Source organism: Eublepharis macularius, chromosome 4, assembly GCF_028583425.1.
Source record: "Eublepharis macularius isolate TG4126 chromosome 4, MPM_Emac_v1.0, whole genome shotgun sequence".
NCBI lineage: Eukaryota > Metazoa > Chordata > Lepidosauria > Squamata > Eublepharidae > Eublepharis > Eublepharis macularius.
The window spans coordinates 154,753,659-154,779,255 of record NC_072793.1 but is presented as its reverse complement, the minus strand read 5'-3'; the positions used below and the strand labels follow the sequence as shown (position 1 = coordinate 154,779,255).

Genomic DNA, 25,597 nt, shown 5'->3' with positions numbered 1-25,597 from the left:
GTTTCCTGTAAGTCACACATCAAACCCCTGCAAGCTGTTTTAAACCATCATATTTACTGTCTATTCTAACTGGTTGTGGCTCTCCAGCATCTTTCCTAACATCTGGTACCTGGCTCCTTTAACGAGATCAGGAACCAACAAGGTTGAGCGGCCAAGAAAATTTAAAATAATTATTTATTGCACAGTGCAAAAGCGATTAAAAACCATGGAACAAAGTTAAAAACCTAGAGACCTAGTAACATCAATCACCCAGAGTCACAAAATAGTTGGCACATAAAAAAAAACAAGTCACAAAATGGATTGCACATATCCTTTAACAAGATGCCAAGGATTCCGCTTGGGTCCTTTTGCATGCAATGCAGGTACTCTCCCATAAGAACATAAGGAATCCTGCTGGATCAGACCAGTGGTCCATCTAGTCCACTGGCCAACCAATTCCTGCAGAGGACCAACAGAGCATAGAGGCCAACGAACTTGCCTCCTGACACTGTTCAGCCCTCCAGTACATTCTACTCACCAATGATATTTTTGTGCAATACAACCTGGATACAGTTTTCATCATTAGGAGGGACTGGTTATATTTACTAGTTCCTCCCTACTTTTTTCTTGCCCTGTACTTTGGCAGTCATGGGGAGACTAGTGTTGGATAAGTGTTTCCCCCAGCAGATGCATGGTATGAACATATCCTGAAAGACCCAGCTATTTATTTAGAGAATGGATAACTTGCCATATCAGGCAGCTTAATAGATACCTTGCCAGCTCACACAAAGACAATATGCAAACTATACATACCTATGTATGTGTAGGTTTGTGACCTAGACAAATGACAAATGCAGACTACATTTTTCAGGGAGATATCAGTGTGGACCAGTTTCTAATAATATCCTTTTTTCATTCCCTGCAAAAGGCTAGTGTTTTATGTACTGTTAAGAGGAAGGGCCTGTGTAGTGATGGACTTGTTATTGTTTTGAGCAAGGACTCAGAACTGGATGCTTTGACATGTTTTAAGAACATCCCAGAATTAGGGTTGCCAACCTCCATGTGGGGGCTGGAGATTCTGGAATTACCACTGATCCCCAGACCACAGAGCTCAGTTCCCCTGGAGAAAATGGCAGCTTGGGAGGATGGAACTCTATGACAGTTCACCCAACTGAGGCCCCTCTCCTCCCCAAGGCACCCCCCCCCAATCTCCAGGAATTTCCCAACCCAGAGTTGGCAACCCTGGTGTGCACCCTTCAGCGTTAGTACCGCTGAACTCAATGGGAATAAAGCCTGGTCTACACATGCAACGTGTAGACTCTGCTGTGGTTAGACCTTGCCTAGAGACTTGTGTTCAGTTTTAGGCAGCACAATTTAAGAAGGATATAAACAAGCTGGAACGTCTTGCAATGTACAAGTTTGTACAATTCATTGATGTTCCTGTCAGCCTTCCTCAAAAATATAATATTCACACCAATCATGGTTATGTTTGTGCCTTCTGCTGTCTACAGAGGGAGCGGGTAGTAGGGAGTGATTTTCTGCACAGAACATCACTGAAATTGATTTCTTCTGGCGAGAACCTAACTGAAAGCTCCTCTCGGGTCCAGTCCATCACATGCTGGATCGGGAGGAGGAGGTACTTTCTGTATACATCTAGAAGCCTTGGGGAACAAGGGATACTCAACTCCTGGCTGTCGCCATGTAAGGGGCTTGCTTAAGAGAAGAGAAATGCAAACTATTTAACAAGTCTCTGTACCGTACTTGGAAGGAAGTTGCAGAGAGTTCAGAGGAAATATACATAGAGCTACAGCAGAATGCTGTACACATTGACTTGGGAGTAGATACATTTTTATTGAATTTAATTCTAGATAAATATGGCATAGAGTCAGGCTTCAAGGCTGCGTTTCAAGCGACATTTACTTGGGAGTAAGTCTTGCTGAAATCAGTAGAATATGCTCCAATTAAGCTAGTATCGGGGTGCGTATTTAACTTTGTATCCATGAAATTAAATCCCTTTGATATCAGTAAGAGATCCTCCTACATGTACTAGTCCTGGAGTTGGAAACTAAGGATGCCCTTCTTCAAGGTATGAAAAAGAAGAGGCAAAAAGAGCAGACAGGTATGAATCAGCATAATTTATATTTTTTCAAGAGAAGTGCCATTTATTAGAACTCTTTTTAGCAAGTGAGGGTGTCAAGAATTTTTGGCACCTTATGTATCACACAGAATTGTGCAGAGGAGATGCAGAGCACCAGTTTCTTCTTGCTCTCCATGCATCTGACGAAGAGAACTGTGATTCTCGAAAGCTTATGCTACAATAAAGTTGGTTAGTGTTAAAGGTGCCACTGGACTCTTTTTGATTTTGCTACTACAGACTAACACGGCTAACTCCTCTGGATCTAAGCACACACACAAACACACACACAGGGCCCTCTCAGCTCCCTATCCTTTCTACACTGGCCCCTCCCTATCCCCCAAAGCGGGTAAGTGGCGGGCCTAGGCCAACTCCCTTCAACAATGGATGCTTCACCTTATGTTTCATATGCAATCATTTCTGATCGCCTTTTATGATCCACCTTTGTGGATGTGATATCTTTAAAGCCCTTATGGCACCTTGCACAGTCTTCGAGGGTGGAACCCGTTCACGCCCGGTTCCCCTTTTGATTTTATCTCTCCTTTACAGCGATAGCCCCATTTATAGCCCAAGTGGCTGTGTGACTACAGTCCAATCGCAATTTTTTTAAAAAAATCCTAAAGGGCAACGGGGGGTGGGGGCTTAACATACAACACGGAGATGGCCGCACGCTCCGCTGCAAATGTAGTTTTAGTTTCAGGTGGGTAGCTGAGTTGGTCTGCAGTAGAAGAACAAGATTCGGGTCCAGTAGCACCTTAGAGGTCAACTGGACTTCCAGGGGATGTGCTTTCGAGAGTCAGAAGTCCTTTGATCTCTAAGGTGCTCCCGGACCAGAATCTGGCTGTAAACGCCGTTTGCCCTGCCCCGCGCCCTGCGCCTGCAGCCCCCTCGACGTTTCCTGGGCGGCCAGCAGAGGTCTCTGATGCTTTCGCCAGCCTTATGTAAGACAGCCGCTCTCTCGCCCGGAGGAGCCTTTCCGAGGTTGTGCTTCCTGCTTCTGACTCAGCTCGGATCAGATGGTGGCAGAGCGGCCGCGATTGGCTCGCTGGGCTGGGACCAAAGCCTCTTACCGCAAAGCTCCGGCCTCGACGGCCAGCAGTAACCCCTGAGCCCCCGGGCAGCCGAAGCGCAGGCAGCGGGCGGCCCATCGCGCGCGCCGCCGCCTCAATTGCTCGTCTGCCGCGGGGGCGGTTCGCTCGCCTGCAAAAGGTGGGCGGGCGAACACCGACGGGACCCCCCGCAGACACGCTGCAGCGGTGCTCACCCATTTCTGGTAAGCGGGGACTTCGAGTCGGTGGGCCTGTTGCGCGGCCGTCGGGCGTGAAGCGCAGGGCGGCTGCACCGCGGCTCGTCGCCTGATCTCGAAGCTAATCCTCGGCTGGGAAGCGGAATGTGTAGGGGGGGGGGTCGTCTTTCTCCGTTTCCTGTTTCCTCTGCCTTCGCTCTGGCCGTGGTTGGCCTTGGTTGCCTTATTGTTGCTGCCGTCTGGCCCCGGTCTATTGTTTCCATGTTTGCGAAGGATTACTGCCAAGTGCTCAAATAAAAGCAAAAGGATCGAAGGAGCCGCCTCTTTATTGCCCGGGATTAGAGCCAGAGCGCCCCCAGCCCCGATAATATCTATCCAGCTCATTTCAGCTGTGGGGAGGTTAGTCAGATTTGATGCTTACAGTCTCCCTTTGAGAGAGGCCTGGGTTATCTCCGTGTTGTATGGTAAGCCTGAAAGATTCGGTGGCTGGCCCAAGGTCACTTCACGAGTTCTTGGCAGAGGTGGGGGACTCCCTGGCTCATGGGCTACCCTGCTGCGCTAATGCTTGGGTGGTTTATCATGTTCTGTGCCAGATGGACCGTAACCTACACACAGCAGGCTTCTGTTATCTTAGCTTTGCAAAAGCAAGTTCCTAGGCCTTATGGTTGAAGGGAGAACTCTGAATATGTACAGAGATTGCAGAATAAAATAAACCGAAGGCAAGGCTTCCCCTCCACCCTGAAATGCAGTGGGGAATGAGCGTCTGTTTCCCCTGTACCACACACACATGTATTGAACAAGGGTGGAAAATCCAGTCCACAGGTACCCTGGCTGTTTGTGCAAAGTGGTGCTTAAAATGTGTTCAGTGACCTTGAGTATGCTGCCCTGGTCACTGACTGTCCCTGGGCTGATGCAATGGAGGGGCCTTGCTGACCACTGTTAAGAGAGAGAGAATGGGCTGCGAAGGTAGTGCTCCCTCCCCCATCCTGCCCTCTCCAAAGAGAATCCTCCCCTCCCCTTAGCTGCTGTTAAGCATGATGTCTGCAGTGATGCTAATCGTGGCCAAAGTGAACCAGGGACTCCATCATTCAAGGAATCTGCTTCAAATCCTTGGCCTTACACAACTTTAACCATGATTAACTCTGCTGCCAAGTAATACCTAACTGCAGTTAAGGGTGGGGGGAATTGTTCTAGAGGGAGGAAGGGCAAGCAAGCAGATGACTTACTACATTTAGAAGGATCCCCTTTGTTTCTTGTTCCTTAGGCCCCTGTGGCTCTTCCCATCTCCAGCGTATGTCTGCTTCCCCCCCTGCATTCTTTCGATTCTGCCGAAGTCCTAAATATTTCAATTTGAAATAAATTCTACTTGTATTAATGCTGGCATTGATAAATATATCAAGTTTCAGCGATTTAGATGCCAAATATTGCATGTGGAATAAATTGTTTATTATAATATGCATTTATAATTCTAGAAGGATAGCCCTCAGGCAGCCCCTTAAAGACAAACGTGTTTTTTATTCCAGCATAAGCTTTCGTGGCCTAGAAAACTGCAAAGAGTGGTGCTTCTCTGTAGATCCTTTATGAAGGGAGTGTGGAAAGAAAAAAAATAAACCAGCAGGATTGGGGGGCCCTGAAACCCAGGAAGGATGGCTCCTCTTAGTGGAACCTGGGGCTCCCCAACCTGTACAGGTGTTAATTAGTTGACTGTAACTAGTGTTTTTCCTTGATTAGATTTGAATTTTATACAATTACATTTCACCCTCTGCTTCTGGCATTTCATGCCCCCTGATGCTTATGTTAGTTATAAAATATAGTGAGGAGCTGTTCACTACAGCCGAGGAAGTGGGCAGTGAAGAAGCCTGCAGAAGTTTACTCTGGCATAAAATGTGGTTTGTCTTTAAGGTGCCACAGGACGCCTGTTTGTTTTACATCTCTTTACACGGATATGTACAATTGATGGACTTGTCATTCACTGGTGGCCTGCAGTGTGGACACAATGAAGAATACGTCTAGCACCGTGTTAGTATTCTGAAGCAAGTGAGGATTGTTTTCTCACAGAGTAGAAAATAATTCCTGTCTGGATTCTTTTTTCTGTCCAACAGGGGAAAAGATGGTGAATGAGGATGAAGAAGGGACTTCTCAGCAGGGAGACTCTAAGCCAGCAGAAGCATGTGGGATGCCACCTGGACGTTGCCAGAGCCAAGCTTCCCTGGACCTTAAAGAAGAAGAAGGAGACATTAGTGAGAACAGCTTAAAGACGGAAGAGAGTAACCCTGTGCAACAGCAGGAGATTGACTCTTTCCCTAGCAATGGGGGTGCTCCAGTGAATGAAAGTGCAGCTGCTTATCCAATGCAGACACAATACATTTGTCCTGTCTGTGGGGAGTGCTTCAATGGGAGCTCCTGCCTTGTTGAGCATCAGAAAGTGCATGCAGAAGAGAAACCATATATATGCCCTGTGTGTGGAAAAGGCTGCAGCCACCAAGCCGACTTGGTGGAACACATGCGAACCCACATGGATGAGAAACCGTTTTCATGCCTGGAATGTGGGAAAAACTTCCTGTTCAGTTCGGATCTGGTTTCCCACCAGAGAGTGCACACGGGAGAGAAGCCCTACATCTGTCTGGAATGTGGGAAAGGCTTTTCCCAGAGTTCACAACTTATGTCTCATCGGAGAGTCCACACTGGGGAGAAGCCCTATGAATGTATCATCTGTCAGAAGAGTTTCAGATCAAACTATGACTTGGTCAACCACCAGAGAAGCCATACTGGAGAGAAGCCCTATATCTGCTCCGACTGTGGGAAAAGCTTCACCCGGAGCTCACACCTGATCTCCCATCAAAGAGTCCACACAGGGGAAAGGCCCTATCCCTGCGGCATCTGTGGGAAGCGTTTCCGTGACTGCTCACACCTGATTAGGCATCAGAGGGTTCACACTGGTGAGAAACCTTATGAATGTTCCATTTGTGGAAAAAGCTTCCGAGTTAACTATGACTTAGTTACCCATCAGAGAAACCACACGGGAGAAAAGCCATATGAATGCCCTGATTGTGGGAAGGGCTTCAAGCGGAGCTCACATCTGATCTGCCATCAGAGGGTCCACACCGGTGAAAAGCCGTATCCTTGTGGCATATGTGGGAAGAGTTTCAGTTACAGCTCAGACCTTATTAAACACCAGAGAATTCACACGGGTGAGAAACCATATGAATGTCACATCTGTGGAAAGAGCTTCCGTATCAACGCTGACCTAGTCACTCACCAGAGAATCCACACAGGGGAGAAGCCCTACACATGTCCCGACTGTGGGAAGTGTTTTGCTCGGAGCTCACGTCTTGTATCCCATCAAAGAGTCCACGCTAAGGATGGAAGCCTGGGAATAAGCCTTTCTGAAACAGACACCTCACCTGCACCAACAACCTGGTCACAACCTCCTGATGGCCGCGAGAGCCAGGAGGAAGGGGTTGCCCCATCCTCTAAGCAGAGCACTGACCCTGTGGCTCTGACAGGTCTTACTAATTCTACTAACCAGCTTGGTGATGCAGCTCCAGCAACCTCCTTGGCTGAAGTAAAGGTAGAATGCCCTTGATTCCTGAAGCATGGTACCTGGGAGGCAAATGGTCTGTGCCTGGTACCTAAATATGAAATGCTGGCCTTCTGAGTCACAGTAGAACAGTAATTGGAATTGGGATTCCACCTGCCACGTCAGCTAGGCACCACTTCTTGAGCAAAGTTAAAGAGGGGGCTTGGATAAGCCTGAAATGCACCAAACTGGAGTCCATGAGTCACATTGTGCATATCAGCACAAGCGTTGGAATGACTTGAAGTACAGCGAAAGGGTATCCATGCCTGTGGCAGGAAATGCCAGCCATACCTATGTTGAAAACTAGTCTCAAGAGTTTGTTCGGTTGTCATTGCTTGGAAATGTAGTTTTTGTGTGGGTGCAGAGAAGTTTTGGTTACGGTTTTGTAGATGCTTCCCAGGGTTCTTTGTGGGGAAGTGCACACAAATTGGGAACGTGGTCATAAAAAAAAGCTAATGGGAAGTGAGGGGGCCAAAAAGAGCAGGTGCCCTGTGTGGCTCTCTTGGGAATGACCACAGGAGCAAGAAAAGTCATCAAATGGTGGTTGGCTGTAATAGCCTTCAAAATAAATATTTTCCATCACACTTTCTTTCTCCGAGGGTTATTGCCAAGAGACGGTTCTCAGTAAGTTTATATTGCAGACTGTAATATAAACATGCCCCCCCCACCCGGCTTTCTTCGTAAGCACAGGTATCGTTTCAAAGAAGCAACGCTTTGCTCTTTGTTGTCTTCTAGAGTTTCACCTGACTGTGTGTGTGTTTAATTGCTATCAGTAGATGAAAGTATTATATCTGGATAGTGTGGAGCTTTAAGTCATTATTAAAAATATTTAATTTAATTTATAAAGCGTGATCCTTTCCTGTATGGGTACAGTGCCTATGCATGAAGAAATACACAGAGGGCGCAGTAGAATTTTTTTTTTCTTCCTATGCCCACTTGGTGTGCACATATGGTTGCATGTGCAGCAGACTGCTAAAAGGAACAGAAAGTATTTGCATCACTTGCCATATAGCTCTTCTTCCTGCCCTCTTAAGGAATACAGACTTTGGAATTAGCATTGCTTGACCTGGCAGGAGTAAGGCTGGGGCGCTGGAGACTCCCCATTTCTTGTGGATGTGGAATAGGTACCTACACATGCTTCCATGTACGCATGCCAACAGACACTTGTTCCCAGCAGGAAAATATCATGTCCATTTGTTGTTTTGTGTTTTTTTTCCAAGGTGCACTTTTTAAAAAATGAATTTCCAAGGAATTTCAATCCAAATTTACAAAATGTTAAAAAGCTAGAGAGATACAGACCTTCTAGGATTGTCCCAATATAGTCATCTTCCTTTGATCTCTCCTCACTCTTACGTGTTTTCACTACAATCTTTTGTTGTTACCCCAAAGGTTTGACTGCTATTCTCACATGGGCAGGGGTGAGGCAATAGATAATATTCAATGCCTTGCTAAACCTAAAGTGCTAGCAGGTAGCAGATTGACACACCATCTCAGTCTCTTGCTTTAACTTGCTTTCATCACATACCTTGAAAGAGCAGTCTCACACTGATGGAGCAGTATGTTCTGTTCCCTCTGGCAGGGATAACAGGCGATGAACAGAAACTAACACTGAGTGGTTATTCTCAAACTGGAATGGAACTTGAATCATTAATTGAAACTCTCGAGTGAACCCAAACAAGGAGGGAGGGATCAACTTCATCTACCTGTTTAGAATACGGATCTGATTTCTAAAAGTAGTGGAATTGTGAGCTTGATTTATTGTCAGAAATCTAGGAAGAGACTTACACACACTTTGAGTTTCCCAGGCTTCTCTTTTCTCTTTAGAGGCTGGGAAGTAGCAAGTAGGTCAGAGTTTTGCTTCCTAAAGGCCTCGTCTACTGTAAGGAGGTCACTGCAGCAGACTGTAAAGGTGAACAGCCCGGTGCGGGAGAGGACAATTTCTCTGTGTACGGCAGAGTGCCTCCACCCTGCTCTCATGCTCGGTCTCTGTGGCTGTTCAAGTTGCTTTAGAAGCCTGTTATTTTTAACCTTTACCTAGAAATAACAAGCATAAGTATGTATGTGTGTTTTAAGTTAGTTCCCTTACACATTTTCTTCTGTGGTGATGTGACCTGCAGGGTCCTCAGTAGTGCAGTAGTCTTCCAGTGTCCAGACTCTGGAGTTCATAGCCCCGAGAGCTTAGAGAGAAAGGTGCTTAGAAAGAATTGAAAGCATGAATTTAAAAATTGAAATCTTTTTTATCTCCTCTATCGTGTTATCCTTTTTGACATCAAATAAGACTCCAGGATTGATTTATCTTTTTCAGTGGGTTCGTTTTTGTATTTCCTTCCCAATGTTCCAGTTTCCCGTGGATGTTGTTGATTCTATATAGTAAGTAAGAGTAAATATTAAGAGTAAGATAAATAATACAATGATATTGATCACCTCTGTCAAATTCAGATTTTCACTGTCATTGGTGATGGGTGAATTCAACTACTGTTAGTCAGAATCGGCTTGGTATTTACAAGCGTGATTGGGAAACATTTGGGAGGGGGGGAAGCTTGTGTTGGTACATTTAAATAGGTGGAGCCACATGTACGCGCCTTATCATGTTGTCCCTGTTGTACCTGCCCTGTGCCCACCACATAACCACAGTCATGTGGGAGAGCTACTAAAAATTCAATCAACCTTCTCCTAACCAAGGGAGAGTTTTAGATCTGGATGAGGAAGAAAGACCACAGAAAACATCTAGAAAGAACAATCAAGAAAATTTCTTAATCCGACAAAAGGCTTCTCAGTTGCACTGTCTGGTTAAACAACTTACAAGAATCCCTGAGAACTTCAAGTGTAAGTGGTTGAGCTTTCCTCATGCACCTGCAGAATAGCTGGTTTTGGACATCTAGTTAAAACACTGATCGTGCATGCTCAGAATCATGTTTGCTTTTCCAAGCTGAAGATTAACTTGAGAAATTTGCATATTAAAGCTAGCAATGTACAAATGTTGGGAGCATCCTCACTTCTAATATGAATATATATATAGTTCCTGTGCTGAATCAGAACTGAGATTGTTCAGACGTGCAAAAAAAAAAGTTGCTCAGCTTTGATCAGTTCTGAATCAGAAAAATGTCATTCACAGCTGGATCTGAATTGCAACAAAGACCATCATAGACTGACTTGTTGCAAACAACTTATCACTGATTTTTTTACAAGAAATTAAATATGCCACCAATGGTTAGGTCTATTTATAGTGGCCAAGCATCATCATCTTGTAGGCATGTGACTGCACCATGTATCTTGAAAGAAAAAGACAGGACACACTGAAGTTAAGCTTACTTGGGGAAAAATTAAATATGGAAATGCAAGATCAGAGCTGATATATAGGTTAACGAGGTAATGGGCAAATGCCTGTTAATTTGCAAGTTTTGTTAGACTAATTATGGTTAAATTGCAGTAAAAATAATTTATCTGATTATTTCTGTTTTCAAATTAGGGCCACTGCTAGCACTTACTGAGATGTCTGTGTCCTTCACCAAGGATAAGGCTTCTTCCCTCTGTGTAGAACGGTTTAATTAGTGTTAGCTTGGTAGGAATTGTATTTTCTCTTTAGCTTGGCCAACCCCATTGAAAGGAGTTAGCATTGCTCTTTTAGTTGACACAGTGCAGTCCTAAGCAATGCAATAGCCTTTTAAACTCACTGACTTTAGTGAACATATAATGGTGTTACTTTGTTTAGGATGACATTGAAAGTTTGTATAATCCAGAGAAGTTACCTTAAAACAGTCTCTGTTTTTAATTTGTTTTTGTTATATTTATATCTATCTACTGTTCTTTCTGTCTGTACTCTTATTATTTCTTCATCCGTTATCCTTATAGACATGGAATTTTCCAATTTGAATTTATTGTATTCCAGTTCCTTAAGGTATTCAATAAAAAAATGTTGAAATCTCTTTTTTGGCATGTGTGTGTTACCTGGATCCAAACCTATCATAAAAGAGAATGCAAAATATTTTTACCTTTTGGGATTCCGTACATTCTCAGTCCATTTGATTACATTTTCATTCCATAATGAATAGTGTTTGCTTTGAGAAACCAGTGCTGTATGTTTTTCACATGATATTTAAAATAATTCTGCTTTCCCCATAGCAGGCTCAAAGTGCTATAACCTATAACGTTGTAAAAGTATTGATTTGGCATGCCTAACATCATGCAGGTCCAAAGATGGGCAGTTACCTATTTTCAAATTTATGGGCATTTTACAGCCCAAGTCCTTTAAGTGGAAATGAACAATCAAACCATTAATCTCTTTGATCACAGTATTGCATATCGTGAAAAATTACTTCCTTGCCCTTGAGTAGTATGCTTAAATGTATTGTTCAACATTCATATTTGAACCAGTGGCTTCTATTGGTTTTTAAATAGATTGGTTTCTGATGGGTATGGCTTAAAATTGCCCCTTTTATGAAGACAAGCTTTCTATCTGAATGTTTGATTTTGATTAGCAGTACATAGAGACAAGTCATATGAGAAGTAAAATGGACAAGAAAATAAGATGGCTACACCTGTCACCAAGATGAACGCAGGCATGGCAAAATGCCAGTGGTGCAGTGGGAAATAGAAAATGTATTATATATTTTAAAAGCCCTTTCACATTTCACACACGGGTTCATCCAGGATCTTAAAGGCAATATAAAAGGAACTGTAAGGAAATAATTTTAAACGTGAAATAGAATTAATTAAAAACATGTAAGAAATATGTGAAAGAGCATTTGTGAGAATGAATACTCTTAACAAAAGAGATGCTAGACACCCATCCACTTCATTTTTGTTGGCATTAACAGAAGTTGTTCTCAGAAATTGTATTTAGTAACGAATTCTATTGGCAGATTAAAAGCGTTGCCATGAGGTCACTTCTGGTTCTAGAGACTTCCAATTGTTATGAGTTGCTTTGAAGACCAATTTATATATTCTTCAAACAATCTTTTCTTACCTGTTTAGATTTATAGAGCCAGTGTGGTGTAGTGGCTAGAATGGCAGACTAAGATCTGGGAGACCTGGGTTTGATTCTCCGGTCTGCCATGGAAGCTCGCTGGGGGATCTTGGGCAAGTGACAAACTCTCAGCTTAACCAACCTCATAGGGTTATTGTGAGGATAGACCGGAGAAGAATGATATAAGCAGTTGTGTGTCACCATTGGGGAGGAAGGCAGGGTAGAAATGAAGTAAAAATAAATAATAAAGCACTATATAGATAATGTCTTCTTGCTGTGAGAGATTGATTGGAATAGGTTGTTCAACTGCCATAACTGGATTGATCTGCAAGTGAAAACATCAAATTTATTTTACATGTAGATAATAGATGGATCAGTTTCTTGGATGAAACAAGGAGAATGGTGAAATCTTCACAGGTCTACATAAAAAAACCCCAAAGATAAAAATTCTCTCCTAAGATATAATATCTATCATCTGAAAAAATGTGAAGAACATTTTTTTTCTTACAGCTAGATGTAGGAGAAACCATACTAAATGGGATGATTTTCAAAAAGAGGCACCAATTTTAAGTGACAGTGTAGCAACTACGGGATGGGCTCTCCGGTAGGCTCAGTGGCAGAGCCTGTAGAAGGTTCCAGATTCAATCTTTGGCACCTTCAGTAAAGATCAAGTTATAGGTGATAAGAAAGATCTCAGTCTGAGACCCTGCAGAGCAGCTGCAATTCTGAGTAAAAAATACTGATTTTGATTGATCACTGGTCTGATTCAATATAAAGACATTTCATGTGTCCACAACAAACCAACATAGTGTTGTATTTAGAGTGTCAGAGTCTAAGCACGGGAGGCTGAGGCCGGCGGATCGCTTGAGGTCGGGAGTTCGGCAATGCAGTCAGCATATAACGTCAGAAGACGACTGTATAGGTGAGCTGAAAGGGTCCAGAAGAAGTGGCCCGGCTCATACTAGCGGAGCGCGAAAAGCTCCAAGGATCATAAGGATCGCACTATGAAGACTAGGATATGGGAAGACTACATTCAAATCCCCACTCTGCTATGGAAGCTCACTTGGGTCAGTTACATACCCTCAGCCTAACCTACCTCACAGCGTTGTGGGGATAAAATGGTGGAGAGAATTATGTAAGCCACCTTGAGTCCCCAGGGGGGAGAAAGGTGGGGTATAAAATAAAATAAATTCTGTAGACCATTTATTCCAAGGCATTTGCATCTAACCAAAGAAATGTATTATTCAGTCAGAAAGGCTTACTTGCAGCCTGACTTTTAACCATGTCAGAGAAAAGCATACATAGAAGCTGGAACATCTTGGAAACAATTTCCATGTGTGACAAAAGACCTATTATCTCTTCTTAACAGAACAATTAATCTGAGAGGTCAATTGACACACAGTAACGAACTTTACCAAGAGCATTTTCCCTGTGGGAACTGCATGTATTCTACATACACCTCTTGAATGAAAGCCATTATAAATCCTATAGATTTGGGGCCGTTCAGAGACTAGCTAATGATAATGATAAACTTTTACTCAGAAAAGAGTCTGAAAGGATTATAAGATGGAGGACTTTGGTCCCTTGTTGGTTAGACCAAGCCCTGGATATTTGACATACCTAAGAAGCCTTTCTTTTCTCTAGGAGTTCAGCAGCTGTGGGATAGGTGCTGGAGATAAGCATGTTTCTATTTTATATTTTTTTCAGATCCATTGGTCCAAGTATTATGTTATGCTTCATGCCTTGGACATCTGATCTTTAGTATGAGTTTCACAGGACAAAGTTCTATACTACTTTGCTAGGGTGTACACGTTTTATTGCCTGCAGTTTGGTTATAGTCACTCGGCTTTTTATTATACATTTTCTATTTCCCACGGGCATTTTGCCTTGCTTTCTTCCGTTTTAGATAAAATGGACTCAAATAACACTTGTACTCTTTGGTCCTTGTGATATTTTGAACATTTTCTGTTATGGCTGTGGAGCCAGGAGGAACGCAACTTTCCCGCCTCCCTCCACATACACATTGCAGCCTCAATTTGTGCTTCCGTGGGTCAGTAAGGGGGCAGTGCGGGGAGCAAATTGTGAAACTGCAAAAATCTCCCCTCCTTTGCAGATGGAAAAGCCATTCTGCATCTGAGGCCAATGCATGGCACGGTAAAGCCGTTTATATGAAAGGCGCTGCAAGTTTCGTTTTTTTTATTTTCCTTTGAATCTGTTCCTCTAGAATGTGTCAGCCAAAGCGTGTGAGAACCATACCCCCGAGACAGGAAATCTGGCCTGACTGGTGCTGCTGTTATCCCAAAGCGGAGATTCATTGGCACAGCGGGCAGCGAAACCATCGAGTTACTCTCGGGCCCAGGGAGCGGAGGGTTCAGCGGGGAAACACCAGGGCGGAGGTTTCCGATTCCTGGGTGAGGCTAGAGGCCTCGTCTTATCTTACAGCGACTGCGCATGCTCGGCTAAGAGGGGCGCTGCTCGCTTGTAAGTCCTGTGGTCTTTTCTGACAGCTTGGGGGGAATCTGTGGGTGAATCAGGGAAGGCGAAAGGCCGGCAGGAAGACCTGTCGAGATCTGTGGGTGGCAGTATTGGGGAAAGATCAGCTGCCGCTTTTGCTTTCCTCACAAGGCTCTGGTACTTTTAACAGCGCTGCAACAGGTGCTGTTTCCCGCCCGCAGTTATGCAGGAATGTTTAGTGGTTGAATATCTGCCTGCCAGCCAGTTACTAAACGCGCCCCCCCCCACCACCAAAAAATGACAACGGAGAGGAGAGAGGAACTAATTCCCTCTTCAGATACGGTTTTTGACTAAGGGATCTTTGAAAACTGACTGGGAAATTATAGTTGTTAATTTTTTTAATAGAGGTCCCGACTTTGAAATGTAAAGCAACCATAACTGCTGCCCACCTGGAAGATCTATTTTTCCAGTTCAGGAGTTGTATGGAAACTGGCTACAGCTGTGTGGATATAAAGGGACTCTGCACATGCTCAGAAGCACTTTCCTATTACTGCACAAATTCCAGGTAGAACATTTTTTTCCTGCTTTGAGGGAATAAATGGATTAGATAAATAGTTCCGTTCCAGGTCTGTGAAGATGCCAGGGTAATATCTATAGTGGTCTTCTGCTCTGGGAGGATTAAGTGGAGGGAGACACACACAACTTTCCAGTACTGCAAAACTCAGGCTTTTTTATTCTAGCCCCTATTTGCAAGTGTGGTGGTGGTTAGAGTGCCAGACTAGGATCTGGGAGACTCAGGTTCAAATCCCAACTCTGCTGTGGAAAAATAAGAACCAAAAAATTGCTCTGCTAGATCAGACTTGCGGTCCATCTAGTTCAGCATCCTGTCTCACAAAATGGCCAACTGGTTACATTGGAGAACCAACGAAAAGGACATCGAGGCTGAGGCCTTCCCCTGAAGTGGCCTCCTCGCACTGGTATTTGGATGTGTACTGCTTTTGAATGGGGAGGTTCCCTTTAGTCAGGACTGCTGGGTTACTCTGGGCCATTCATGCACTCTCGGCCAGAGCTGCCTCACAGGAAGGTTGTGAGGATAAAACGGGAGAGGAGAACTACGTAAGCTGCTTTGGGTCCCCCCCACTGGAGAGAAAGGTAGGGTATAAATGAAGTAATTAAATACATTTCTATGCTCTCTCTACAGAGATCTATTCAGGGCAGCTGTTCTCTGGGATTTGTATTAAAAGCTCCAATGTTGAAGTGCTGGCCATTCCAGTTTTATCAGCTGTCTTATCTGAGTTAGTGTTTCTTTGGCACTTCCCTTCCTGCAGAACTTTCTCACAGTGTAGGCTACTGCCCAGACTGAAACAGTGCCAGTTTAGAATGACTATATATTTCTGGTTTTGTGGCATCAAAGATCAGGGTCATTAAACTGATTAAAGTTCTTCTGGAATCCACCTCATTGTGCCGTTTGCTTTCACAGGGAGTAGATGGTCATCCAGACCTCATTTTGGATTGTCTCTTTCTCCTGGCCAAAAGGAAATGCCGGTGCTGGAACCAATGAGGGTATGGGAACTGGTGAGCAGAGGAATTAGGGATTGTTGTGCCAGAGGAGATAGCCAGTAACATTTGTGATATGGATTTACAAGAACTGTACTTGTTCCTTTATTGCTGGGGCCCTCAGTTTGTAGCATAAATTCCTGATGATATGAGCTAATTTGAGAGGGATACTGGATAGGGTGGCGTTTCATATCACAGTCTTTCCAGGTTTATGATGCTATGTTTTCAGGTGCAGACACCTTTTGAAGAAGTGGCTGTTTATTTCACACAGAGCGAATGGGCTCTTCTGCAACCTAAACAAAAAGCCTTTTACAGGGAAGTCATGCTGGAAAATTATGAAATTATCATTTCACTTGGTAAGGATCCTTTTTCTTTTGAGTGTTCAACACTAAATGTATTCCCCCAAATCCTAGTGAACTTCTGGATATTTTTTCATTGAAAAACCTTGAACATTTCATGGTAGCAATTCAGTGCAAGGAGACAGAAAATTGTAAGAAAATAAAAGAATCAGAGGTTCAGTTCATACAAAGGATCACCTGATGAGAAGAGAGGATTTGGGGGTCAAAACAACAGGGATGAGAAGTTTGAAATCAGAGCAAATTACTATTTATATTAAAATATTTATACCTCACCTTTCCTCATAGTTCGTGGTAGCTTACAAAATTATTTTAAAATTTCCAAATTAAAAACCAAGATAACATCTCTTCCTCCCCCATTCTTCGGATAGCTCTAGAAACATCAGCTGACCGCCGGTGCTCATTAGCAAGCCATCAGATCTAATAGGATTCCTATTGCAGTGTCTCGTGCGAAGTCTTTTTCTATGTCTGTTTACCATTGATTTTTGTTTCTGTGTTGATTCTGAAAGTGTAACATCTGTTGTCTGATTGTGTTTGGGTTTCTGCACGAACAGGATTTATATTTCCCAAACCCGGGTTGATCTCTCAATTGGAAAAGGGGAAAGAAGTGTGGTCAACCAATGTCCAAGTTCTGCAGGAAGGGAAATGCCAGAGAGACACAAGCTCAGCTAAGAAAGGTAATAAAACTGGAATGGCCGGCACCTCGATGTGGAGGCTTCTGATACAAATCCCAAATGACATTCAGTACAGCCAAGCTTTCACAAGCAAACCTGAGTTTGGGCTCTGCTATAGAAGTAGGGTTCAGTCATTAGGTTTCACATGAAGCCAACAGTCCTACATGTACAACAAACTAGTATGTCAGAGAGATGCATAAGGGACAAACTATATAGCACGATGCTTGTGTCCACCCCAGGTTGTGTCAAGCAGATGTGCACTGGAAGCTCCCTGTTTAAATTTAGATTCTCAGGCATGCAGAAATCTGATTTGAATTGGAACCGTGGTGTACAGGGAATGATGACTTAGGCTCCCCCCCCCCCCCCACACACACACTTTTTTCCTATCCTGAAACACCTCCGTGGAGTTGCTATTTGCCCTGTTGCAGGAGCTTTTGTGTACTGATGGGAGCCCACTGGGAAACAGTGGCTTCCCAGGACTGTTTCAGGTCAGGAAAACAGTGGGCAAGTCTTAAGCTCCCTGTCCCCCATGCCAGGATCCTGTTCCAAACTGCATCCCCCCCCCATACCTGAGAATTTCTCAGATGAGGAGCCAGTGTGGCATAGTGGTTAGAGTGCTGGACTAGGATTTAGGGACACCCAGGTTTGAATTCCTACTCTGCCATGGAAGCTCGGTGGGCCAGTCACTCCCTCTCTCTCAGCCTAACCTACCTCACAGGGTTGTTCTGAGGATAAAATGGAAGAGAGGAGAATGATATACGCCACTTTGGTTCCCCAATGGGGAGAAAAGGCGGGGTATGAATGAAGTAAGTAAATAAATAAGGTTCACGAAGGACGTCCCAGTGCACTTCGGCTGGACAGGACCTGTAGCAGTTTTGTAAATTGTGTGACATACAGTCCCTTTCCCTAACACACCAGTTTTCAGTATTGAAGGAATGCTTTGCTACTGGCTTCTCAACTGTTGTTTACTAATCCCTTGTCCTTTTTTCCTCTATTGTTGCCTCAGGAAATGGTTCCGACAGAGTAATGAGCATGAAGCAGAAAGTGAATCTCCAACAAGGAAGCCCATTTCCAGCAAGACAAAGGGACAGGGTGGGCCAAGCAGCTGCTTCTCTGCAGCCTGAAGTATGTGAGACAAGATATGGATTGAGGAAGGAGCAGGAAAAGCAGCAGTGGGAGACGCAGGATATGCTTGCTTGCAATGGATGTATACCAAGTGCGAGGAAAACCAAAGTCAATAAGGGAGAGCAACGTTTCTCTTGTCCTGAGTGTGGCAGAATTTTTTCTTTAAAAGCACGTCTTGTCAGGCACCTGGGGACCCACACAGGAGAGACTCCCTACAAATGCCTCCGTTGTGGGAGAAGCTTCTTAGCCCTCTCAAACCTCATTAGGCACCACAGGGTCCACAACGGAGAGAAACCGTTCCCATGCCTAGAATGCGGAAGGCAGTTCAGCGAGAAAAGAAACCTCGAGAGGCACAGACTGATCCACACTGGAGAGAAACCCTTTGAGTGCCTTCAGTGTAAGAAGCGGTTCCGAGAAAAGGCCAAGCTTCTTCGGCACCAGCGGATCCACACGGGTGAGAAACCTTACGAGTGTCTGGAGTGCGGACAAAGGTTCAGACACAGAGAGAGCCTGATTGTACACTGGAGATTGCACACGGGAGAGAAACCCTATGAATGCACCGAGTGCGGGGGCAGGTTTCCCAGCAGTTCGAACCTCCTTCAACATAAGTGGACACATCATAAAAAACCTTACCAATGCTCTCAGTGTATGCAACAGTTTACAAAGAAACTGGACTTGTGCAAACATCAGAGACGCCACATGGGTAAGATTATTCCCTTTATAACCATATCCTGGTCCCAGAGTAGAGTCACGCAACATATGATGCAAAAACCTTGCTGAAACTGAGCAAGTCTGGACTGGGTCAGGACTTAGATGGGTGATCTCTTGAGAACATCAGCTGCCCTCAGTTCCATTGTGGAAGAAAAGCAGGATGTGAATGAAACTAATTGATCTGAATAAAAATTAATTGAACTGAGAAGAGCTCTGGAACAGCTATGCTGAACCATCAGCGGCAGTTGGCTGCCGCATGCTTATCTTTTTCACAGGGTGGCACCTCTTGAGAAGCAGGATGGTGCAGAGGAGTGCCGGAGTAATACCAGGGAGGTCTGTGTTCAAATTCCTACTCAGTCATGAAGATAACCTGGTAATGCTGGGTTAGACACTCCTTCTAAGCCTAGCCTATCTCATGGGGTTGTTATGAGAAAGTATTATGTTTGATTTCATTTATGGATTTGACTTCATTTATACCCGACCTCCCCACTGGGGACTAAAGCAGCTTGCATTGTTCTCTCCTCCAGTTTATCTTCACAACGATCCTGTGAGGTAGCTTGGGCTGAGAGTATCTGACTGGCCAAAGTTATCCCAGCAAGCTCCCGTGGCAAAGTAGTAATTCGAACGTTGGTCTCCCAGATCTTACTATGATACTCTAACCATACCTCATACACAGAGCTTTTTTTCTGGGAAAAGAGGTGGTGGAACTCAGTGGGTTGCCCTCGGTGAAAACGGTCACATGGCTGTTGGCCCCACCCCCTGATCTCCAGGCAGAGGGGAGTTTAGATTGCCCTCCGCACCGCTCCCCTCTAAACTCCCCTCTATCTGGAGATCAGGGGGCGGGGCCACCAGCCATGTGACCATTTTCAAGAGATTCCGGAACTCCGTTCCCCTGCGTTCCAGCTGAAAAAAAGCCCTGCTCGTACAGTTTCTCATATATTCATATATAAACATGTGAAGCTGCTTTATAGCAAGATGGACACTGCATCCAAATGACTGATAGCTCCAAGGGGTTAGTGGCAAGATGGATACAGCACTTGAACCTGCTTACTGCACCTTAGGAGGGGCCATTTAAATGGTCAGAGAGGTATGGGAAGGAAGGTTAAATGCTTTCTTCTCCAGCAATCCTTTCCAGCTTTGGTGTAGTGGTTAAGAGTGGCAGAATTCTAATCTGGAGAACCGGGTTTGATTCCCCACTCCTCCGCTTGAAGCCAGCTGGGTGACCTTGGATCAGTCATGACTTCTTGGCGCTCTCTCAGTCCCACCTACCTCATAGGGTGATTATTGTGAGGATAATAACAACACGTTTTGTAAACCGCTCTGAGTGGGCATTAAGTTGTCCTGAAGGGCAGTATATAAATCAAATGTTACTAAAGCAACAGTGTGGAGCTGCTAATTAGCTTTCTAAAAATGCAGAAGAACCTGACAACAAATTGAGGCATAGTGCAGGCCTGAGAAATCTGACATTTCTGTCTCTTTCATGGAGATCTTAAAACAATGAGTGACTTCCCCCCCTCCCCATTGTAGATAGTCTCTTTCACTTTTAAGGAAATGGAATGCCAGATCTCGTGGTGTCAGATAACATACTGTATTTACTCCAAAGGAAGATGACCCTAAATGTAAGACAACCCCTCCCCCATATTATACACAAAGATTTTAAAAATTATTATTGGACATAACGGTAACTTATATGTGAATTTAAGATGACCCGCCTCCTTTTTATGGCCAAAAGAAAATAATTTTCCATTTGCGCAAATACTGTAGTCTCCACATCACACCATTTCCCTTCTGTATTCTTCCTGTTGATCTTTCATTCTCTGCAAATCCATCAGTCTCCAATTTGGTTGATTTTTGTTTATTTGTAATCCCTGCAGGTGATGGGATGATGGGAGAAAACAAGGAAGAGGGAAAACAGCACTGCCTTATGGAGTGGTAGTGGTTCCAGTACAGATCTGAGATTACCATATATCAGAGAAGCCCCAAGGACTTTGGAGCAGCCAAAGGCTCAAACCAAGATGGTCTAAATTCCTGAGGGAAAGCCATATTTCTGTGATTCCATGGTTGGAAAGCCTGTGGTTGAGGAGTATCAGTTTAAGACAGCTGATACTTCACATCCTTGGCCTGTGTAGTTGTAAAATAGTAAAGAGTCCAGTAGCATCTTTAAGACCAACCAACTTTATTGTAGCATAAGCTTTTGAGAACCACATCTCTCTTCATCTTGCATGCATCTGATGAAGAGAGCTGTGGTTCTCGAAAGCTTATGCTACAATAAGGCTGTTTAGTCTTAAAGATGCTACTGGACTCTTTACTATTTGTTTGATTACTCCTCTGTGTTAATAACATCTATGTAGGCAGAAAGCTAGCATGGCATAATCATTGTATTGTGGAATGTTCTTCCTTAGGATTCATTGCCATACTGCACTGGCAACATTTGAAAAATAAAGTTCAGGAACCAAGCATGTTAGGAATGGAAGAGTTACCGTCCACACCTGCCTTGCTCTGGCTGGCCATATCAGTTGTCTGAACCAAATGGTTCTTCCTTCCAGAAATTACAAGCGGGAACATGGCCCTGAAAGGGTTTCCACGCCATATTGACATACAAAGTAGGTTTGCATAAGAATAGAAGCCTACATGTCTATTTAAAGTGAAGTCTCACTTTATTAAGGGCTAAGGGCTTAGTTACGCTGTTTCCAGGTACTATCAGACCAGGTATGATCTGGGAGTTGTGTGTTCAGATTGAATTTTCAGCTACGTGGGAACCTGCTTCAGAGCAGGATCACGGGGTTAAAGCTTCCTCACGCCTCCTGACCCAAATGGCCCCAGGGAGCTGCTATCTGCAGAAGCTTACATGTATTGCAGAGACCACTGAACATGACCTACAGTGCCATTACTGGACATACACGCATCTTGAAATTAACGATCCTCTTAGCTGCAAGCTCTTTTATAGGTGAGCCAGTGAAGATTCTTTGCAAAGGCGGTGAAACTGAAAAGCAAATAGTAGCTGTATGTGTTTGAGGCATCTGCTGCTGAGCACAGCCCTGCAGGGCTTGATTGTTCTGTGCAAAAAATACAACAGCTTGTCAAGGAGGCAGTAGATTTATGAGGAAATCGAGGGGTCCTCTAGGAGGTCAGACCATAGATGTGTCAAGCTCTGTACTGACAGCAGCTGCCCAAGATGGCCTTTTCTCAGGCCTGCTTCCTGGGGCTGCATCTGGGACCTCCTGTGTGTGACACTCTGAAGCTGGACAGCCCACAGGAAGAATCACAGAGAGCTTTTGGAAGATTTCTTCGATTAAAGGCAAACGTTTTGAGAGACCAGAGCCTATGACTGTTCTTTTTGAACGCCATTATATATTGTAGGTCTTAGACTGTGCTAATAGTGTCTAAAAAAATCATACACAAATCTAGTTCATGCTGCCTCCAGCTGTTTCTTCCCACAAAGAACTGGAAACATTACATAGCAAACGAGTACTGTTTAATGCAAGGAGCATTTGATTATTATGGGATGCACGATCACCACCTTGCTTAAACTATTTGCGGTGTCAAACCAGTATGCCTAACTCTCGTGTTAATACCTGGTAGGAAACAGAAGACAGTCCTGACCTGTTTAGTCTACTCTTGCCAGATGTTGGAAGCTCAGCAGGGTCAGCCCTGATTAGTATTTGAATGGGAGGCCACCAAGGAAGACCAGGGTTACTACGCAGAAGCAGGCAATGTGGAAAACCTCCTCTGTTTGTCTCTTGCCTTGAAAACCCTAAGGGGTCGTTTAATGACTTGACGTCATTAAAAATAGTACAAGATTGTTCTGAGAGAAGTAGAGGAAAAGTATAAATAGATTTTTAAATCATGTTGGTTTGCAAGACCAGGGGACAAAACAAGCTTCCAGGTTATGAATTGCATTAAATCAAGACTCAGTAACTGGAAAAAGGCTGGGTTATAAGGACTGCTGCCATTGATGTAATTACACGTGTTTTCCTGATTTTCACATTGAGCTGGAACAACCTGGATCCACTGCAAGAGGGGCAGGTTCTGTAGTCAATCAGACCAATGAGATGGAGGTAGCCGTGCTGGCACCTTCAAGGCCAAAGCCCTGATTAAGCCAGAAACCTGCTCAAAAGGCTTGTGGCAGATGCAGTCGGATGGCAGGGAGGAAAGAGGAGCAGATGTGTGTGCACATTCTCTCCTCTGGCTTGAAAGCTGTGGAGAAATGCCCTCCACCCCAACAATTCAACCACTGTTATTGTCGCAAGACCCCGTCTGCAAATCTGTAACTCACAGAGAGGACAAGTGCCAGCAATGATGCACCCATTGCCCAAGCACAGAGCACTTAAGCTCCTAGTCAGGGCTTTTTTTTCTGGGAAAAGAGGTGGCGGAACTCAGTGGTGGAACTCAGGACCGCACAATGACGTCACTTTGGGTTAGCTGGAACAAGGGGAGTTTTTAAAGTTTAAATCACGGACGGCAATCTAAACTCCCTTCTGTCCGGAGATCAGGGGGCGGGGCCACTGGCCATGTGACCATTTTCAAGAGGTGCCGGAACTCCGTTCCACCGCGTTCCTGCTGAAAAAAAGCCCTGCTAGTTATACAAATGGTGGGCCAGAGGAAAACGGTTTGCCACCTTACACCTTTCCAGAATGTCACACCTAGAATGTCCTGGGCAGCCAAGTGGCTGTGTAGTCTTCCTCTTGAGGCAGGAAGATCCGAACAATGCGGGGAGGAGGAAAACAGATGCTGAAAGGGGAGATTATACCTTTCTAGGGAAAAAAGCCTCTTTTCTTACAGCTTCTAATTAGGGAGGCACCAGCCATGCAACATCTGCATAGGGACACCCCATGTGGCGAGGGATGAAGGGAAGAAGTCCCAACTTTTAAGAACTAAGGTAACACTGAACTTTAAAATACTTCAAGAAATACTACCCTATCCTAATTAAATACAATTTAGGATAAGCATAGGGTGACAGGAATGCGTTTTCCACCTTTTCTTTGTATCCTTGCTCAGCCTGATGCAGGTGTACTGTTTAACAAACTTCATTATTTTTTTGAATGCTATTAAGTCTGATCATTGTAAATGCACAGCACCTAGTCAGCCTTGCTATCTAGAGTGTGGTAATGGGGAGGGGCAGCAGGTCAGTTTGCCATCCCTTGAGTGTAATAGCTCAAGATTGTAAAATATGCCATTGATCTTCCTTGCCCTAGCTTGTAAGAGCAAAGGTGGCGGTGAGGCAGTAGGCAGAGCCACCAAACAGCAACACAGGTGCAGAATACTGTATGTGCAAATCCTGCCAAGCAAGAGAGAGACTCAGATCAGCTGGTGCCCGTGGCTACTCCTTAGTTTGATTTTGAATCTCCCCCCCACCCCCCCAAAGTAAGGGGATGATGTCACAAAGCAAAAACTTGGGATGGCCATGGTGGTTTCCAACCTCTAGAGACCCAAAGGAATGGGGCCTTGTTAAATATTTTCCTTCACATTTCCAAATGGCTAAAGCCGTGTCCCTGCCCAGGGCAAAGCAGAGGCACCTGTCCTTCCTGTGGCCCAGGCCACCATGGTCCTACTTAAGCTCTTCCATTCTGCCATTAATGTCACCCATGGGTGGAGACAGAAGAGCCACTGTTCCATACATTTTGAGAATCCTGATGGGCCCCAGCAACCACTTCTGCTTCTCAGTGATAACCTGGACTCGCACTACAGGGAGAGAGTTGGGTGAAGCACCACTATAGTAGTGGTTATTACAGTACTTGGTAAGGATCTGAATTTAAGTTCCTAACCTGGCATAGTTCTTACTAGGTGGCCTTCAGACAGCCACACTCTCTCCATTTTAACCTGCTTTGTAGGGTTGTGAGGATAAATTGGGATAGGGAGGGATAAATTGGGGCAGGATAGAAATGCTATAGATGGATACTGTTCTTCCTACAGCCAGGAAATTTCAGTGCTATTGGCAGCTAATCTGTTCTTCCCACTTCACCCAATCCCAACCACACATGTGCATTTTATGTTCTTCTAGTTTTAATACACACAGCAGCCGCAGTAAAGAAAACACTATTGGACTGATTGGACATTTATTGTAAAGGAAACACATTATGTGCCCACACAAAAATAGACACCTTTTAAACATAAAGCATAGAACATTTCAAACTCAAAAATAAGGCCACCTCAAACTAATGCCCACAAAAAAATGAAGGGTGCATTGGCTGTTTGAGAGAAATAAGTAGACTCCTCTTTCAGAAATTTGCTTTTTGTTGTAGGCACCAAAGAATATAATCCCTACCACAAACAAACAAGCACAACCTTCCTTCTATGTTTCCTCTTGGCCAACTTATAAAATCTGGTATAGGACTTCAAGAGCTTCCCCATTCCTGGCTACCTTTCACAGCCCACAGAGGATTTTGCTTTTTCCCAAGTTTGTTCAGAAGTAGTTTTAGCTAATCACAAGCACATACACATATGTGTGTGCATGTGTGGGCACCCCCCCCCCCTATAATCAATAGCTTTGCATTCTTTTTAAGTCACCTTCACATTTTGTACAGAAATTATACTTCTCATCGCTACGTGGCCTTTTCCTTTGGTAGAAATATAAATGTGTCTTTCTGAGCACCCACGGACACCAGTCAAGAAGCCTTCACATACATCCTCAATACATTCTAGGAATAGGTGACTTCCATTCTTACTAGCTACCAGCTACAGAAAAACTGTTGTGTAACCACAGCAAACAACTGCAGCATAAAATAATCCTCACTATTCACCTTTACACAGCCTGTAAAGGGGGCGGGGGGGGGGAGTATGCTTCCAGTCTTAAATCACTGGCCAGAACTAAGTTC

The 25,597-nt window shown here is 44.3% G+C and overlaps 2 protein-coding genes across 5 annotated transcripts; both read left to right on the top strand.

Moving 5' to 3' along the window:
- The first annotated feature begins 3,122 nt into the window (after positions 1-3,122).
- LOC129328794 (zinc finger protein 501-like) lies at positions 3,123-10,788 on the top strand. Its single transcript, XM_054978071.1, has 2 exons — positions 3,123-3,386; positions 5,462-10,788. The coding sequence occupies exon 2, from the start codon at positions 5,470-5,472 to the stop codon at positions 6,943-6,945; it is 1,476 nt and encodes a 491-aa protein (XP_054834046.1). The 5' UTR covers positions 3,123-3,386; positions 5,462-5,469; the 3' UTR covers positions 6,946-10,788.
- A 3,576-nt stretch (positions 10,789-14,364) lies between these two features.
- LOC129328799 (gastrula zinc finger protein XlCGF8.2DB-like) lies at positions 14,365-20,947 on the top strand. 4 transcript variants are annotated; one of them, XM_054978080.1, is made up of 6 exons: positions 14,365-14,386; positions 14,765-15,934; positions 16,146-16,272; positions 16,827-16,949; positions 17,953-18,774; positions 20,657-20,947. In XM_054978080.1, the coding sequence occupies exons 2-6, from the start codon at positions 15,899-15,901 to the stop codon at positions 20,716-20,718; spliced, it is 1,170 nt and encodes a 389-aa protein (XP_054834055.1). In that variant the 5' UTR covers positions 14,365-14,386; positions 14,765-15,898; the 3' UTR covers positions 20,719-20,947. The 4 variants fall into 4 exon arrangements, with proteins under 4 accessions (XP_054834055.1, XP_054834056.1, XP_054834057.1 ...); XM_054978081.1 differs by having other exon boundaries at positions 14,366-14,386; positions 15,840-15,934; XM_054978082.1 differs by lacking the exon at positions 14,365-14,386 and having other exon boundaries at positions 14,400-14,924; positions 15,840-15,934.
- The last annotated feature ends 4,650 nt before the right edge of the window (positions 20,948-25,597 follow it).

What these genes read in the sequence shown, in the direction of transcription:
- LOC129328794 (XM_054978071.1), top strand. Translation starts at nt 5,470, where the DNA reads ATGGTGAATGAGGATGAAGAAGGGACTTCTCAGCAGGGAGACTCTAAG.
- LOC129328799 (XM_054978080.1), top strand. Translation starts at nt 15,899, where the DNA reads ATGCCGGTGCTGGAACCAATGAGGGTATGGGAACTG. An exon ending in CACAAGCTCAGCTAAGAAAG is followed by an intron (nt 16,950 to 17,952) that starts GTAATAAAACTG and finishes TTGTTGCCTCAG; the next exon opens with GAAATGGTTCCGACAGAGTA. An exon ending in ACATCAGAGACGCCACATGG is followed by an intron (nt 18,775 to 20,656) that starts GTAAGATTATTC and finishes TAATCCCTGCAG; the next exon opens with GTGATGGGATGATGGGAGAA.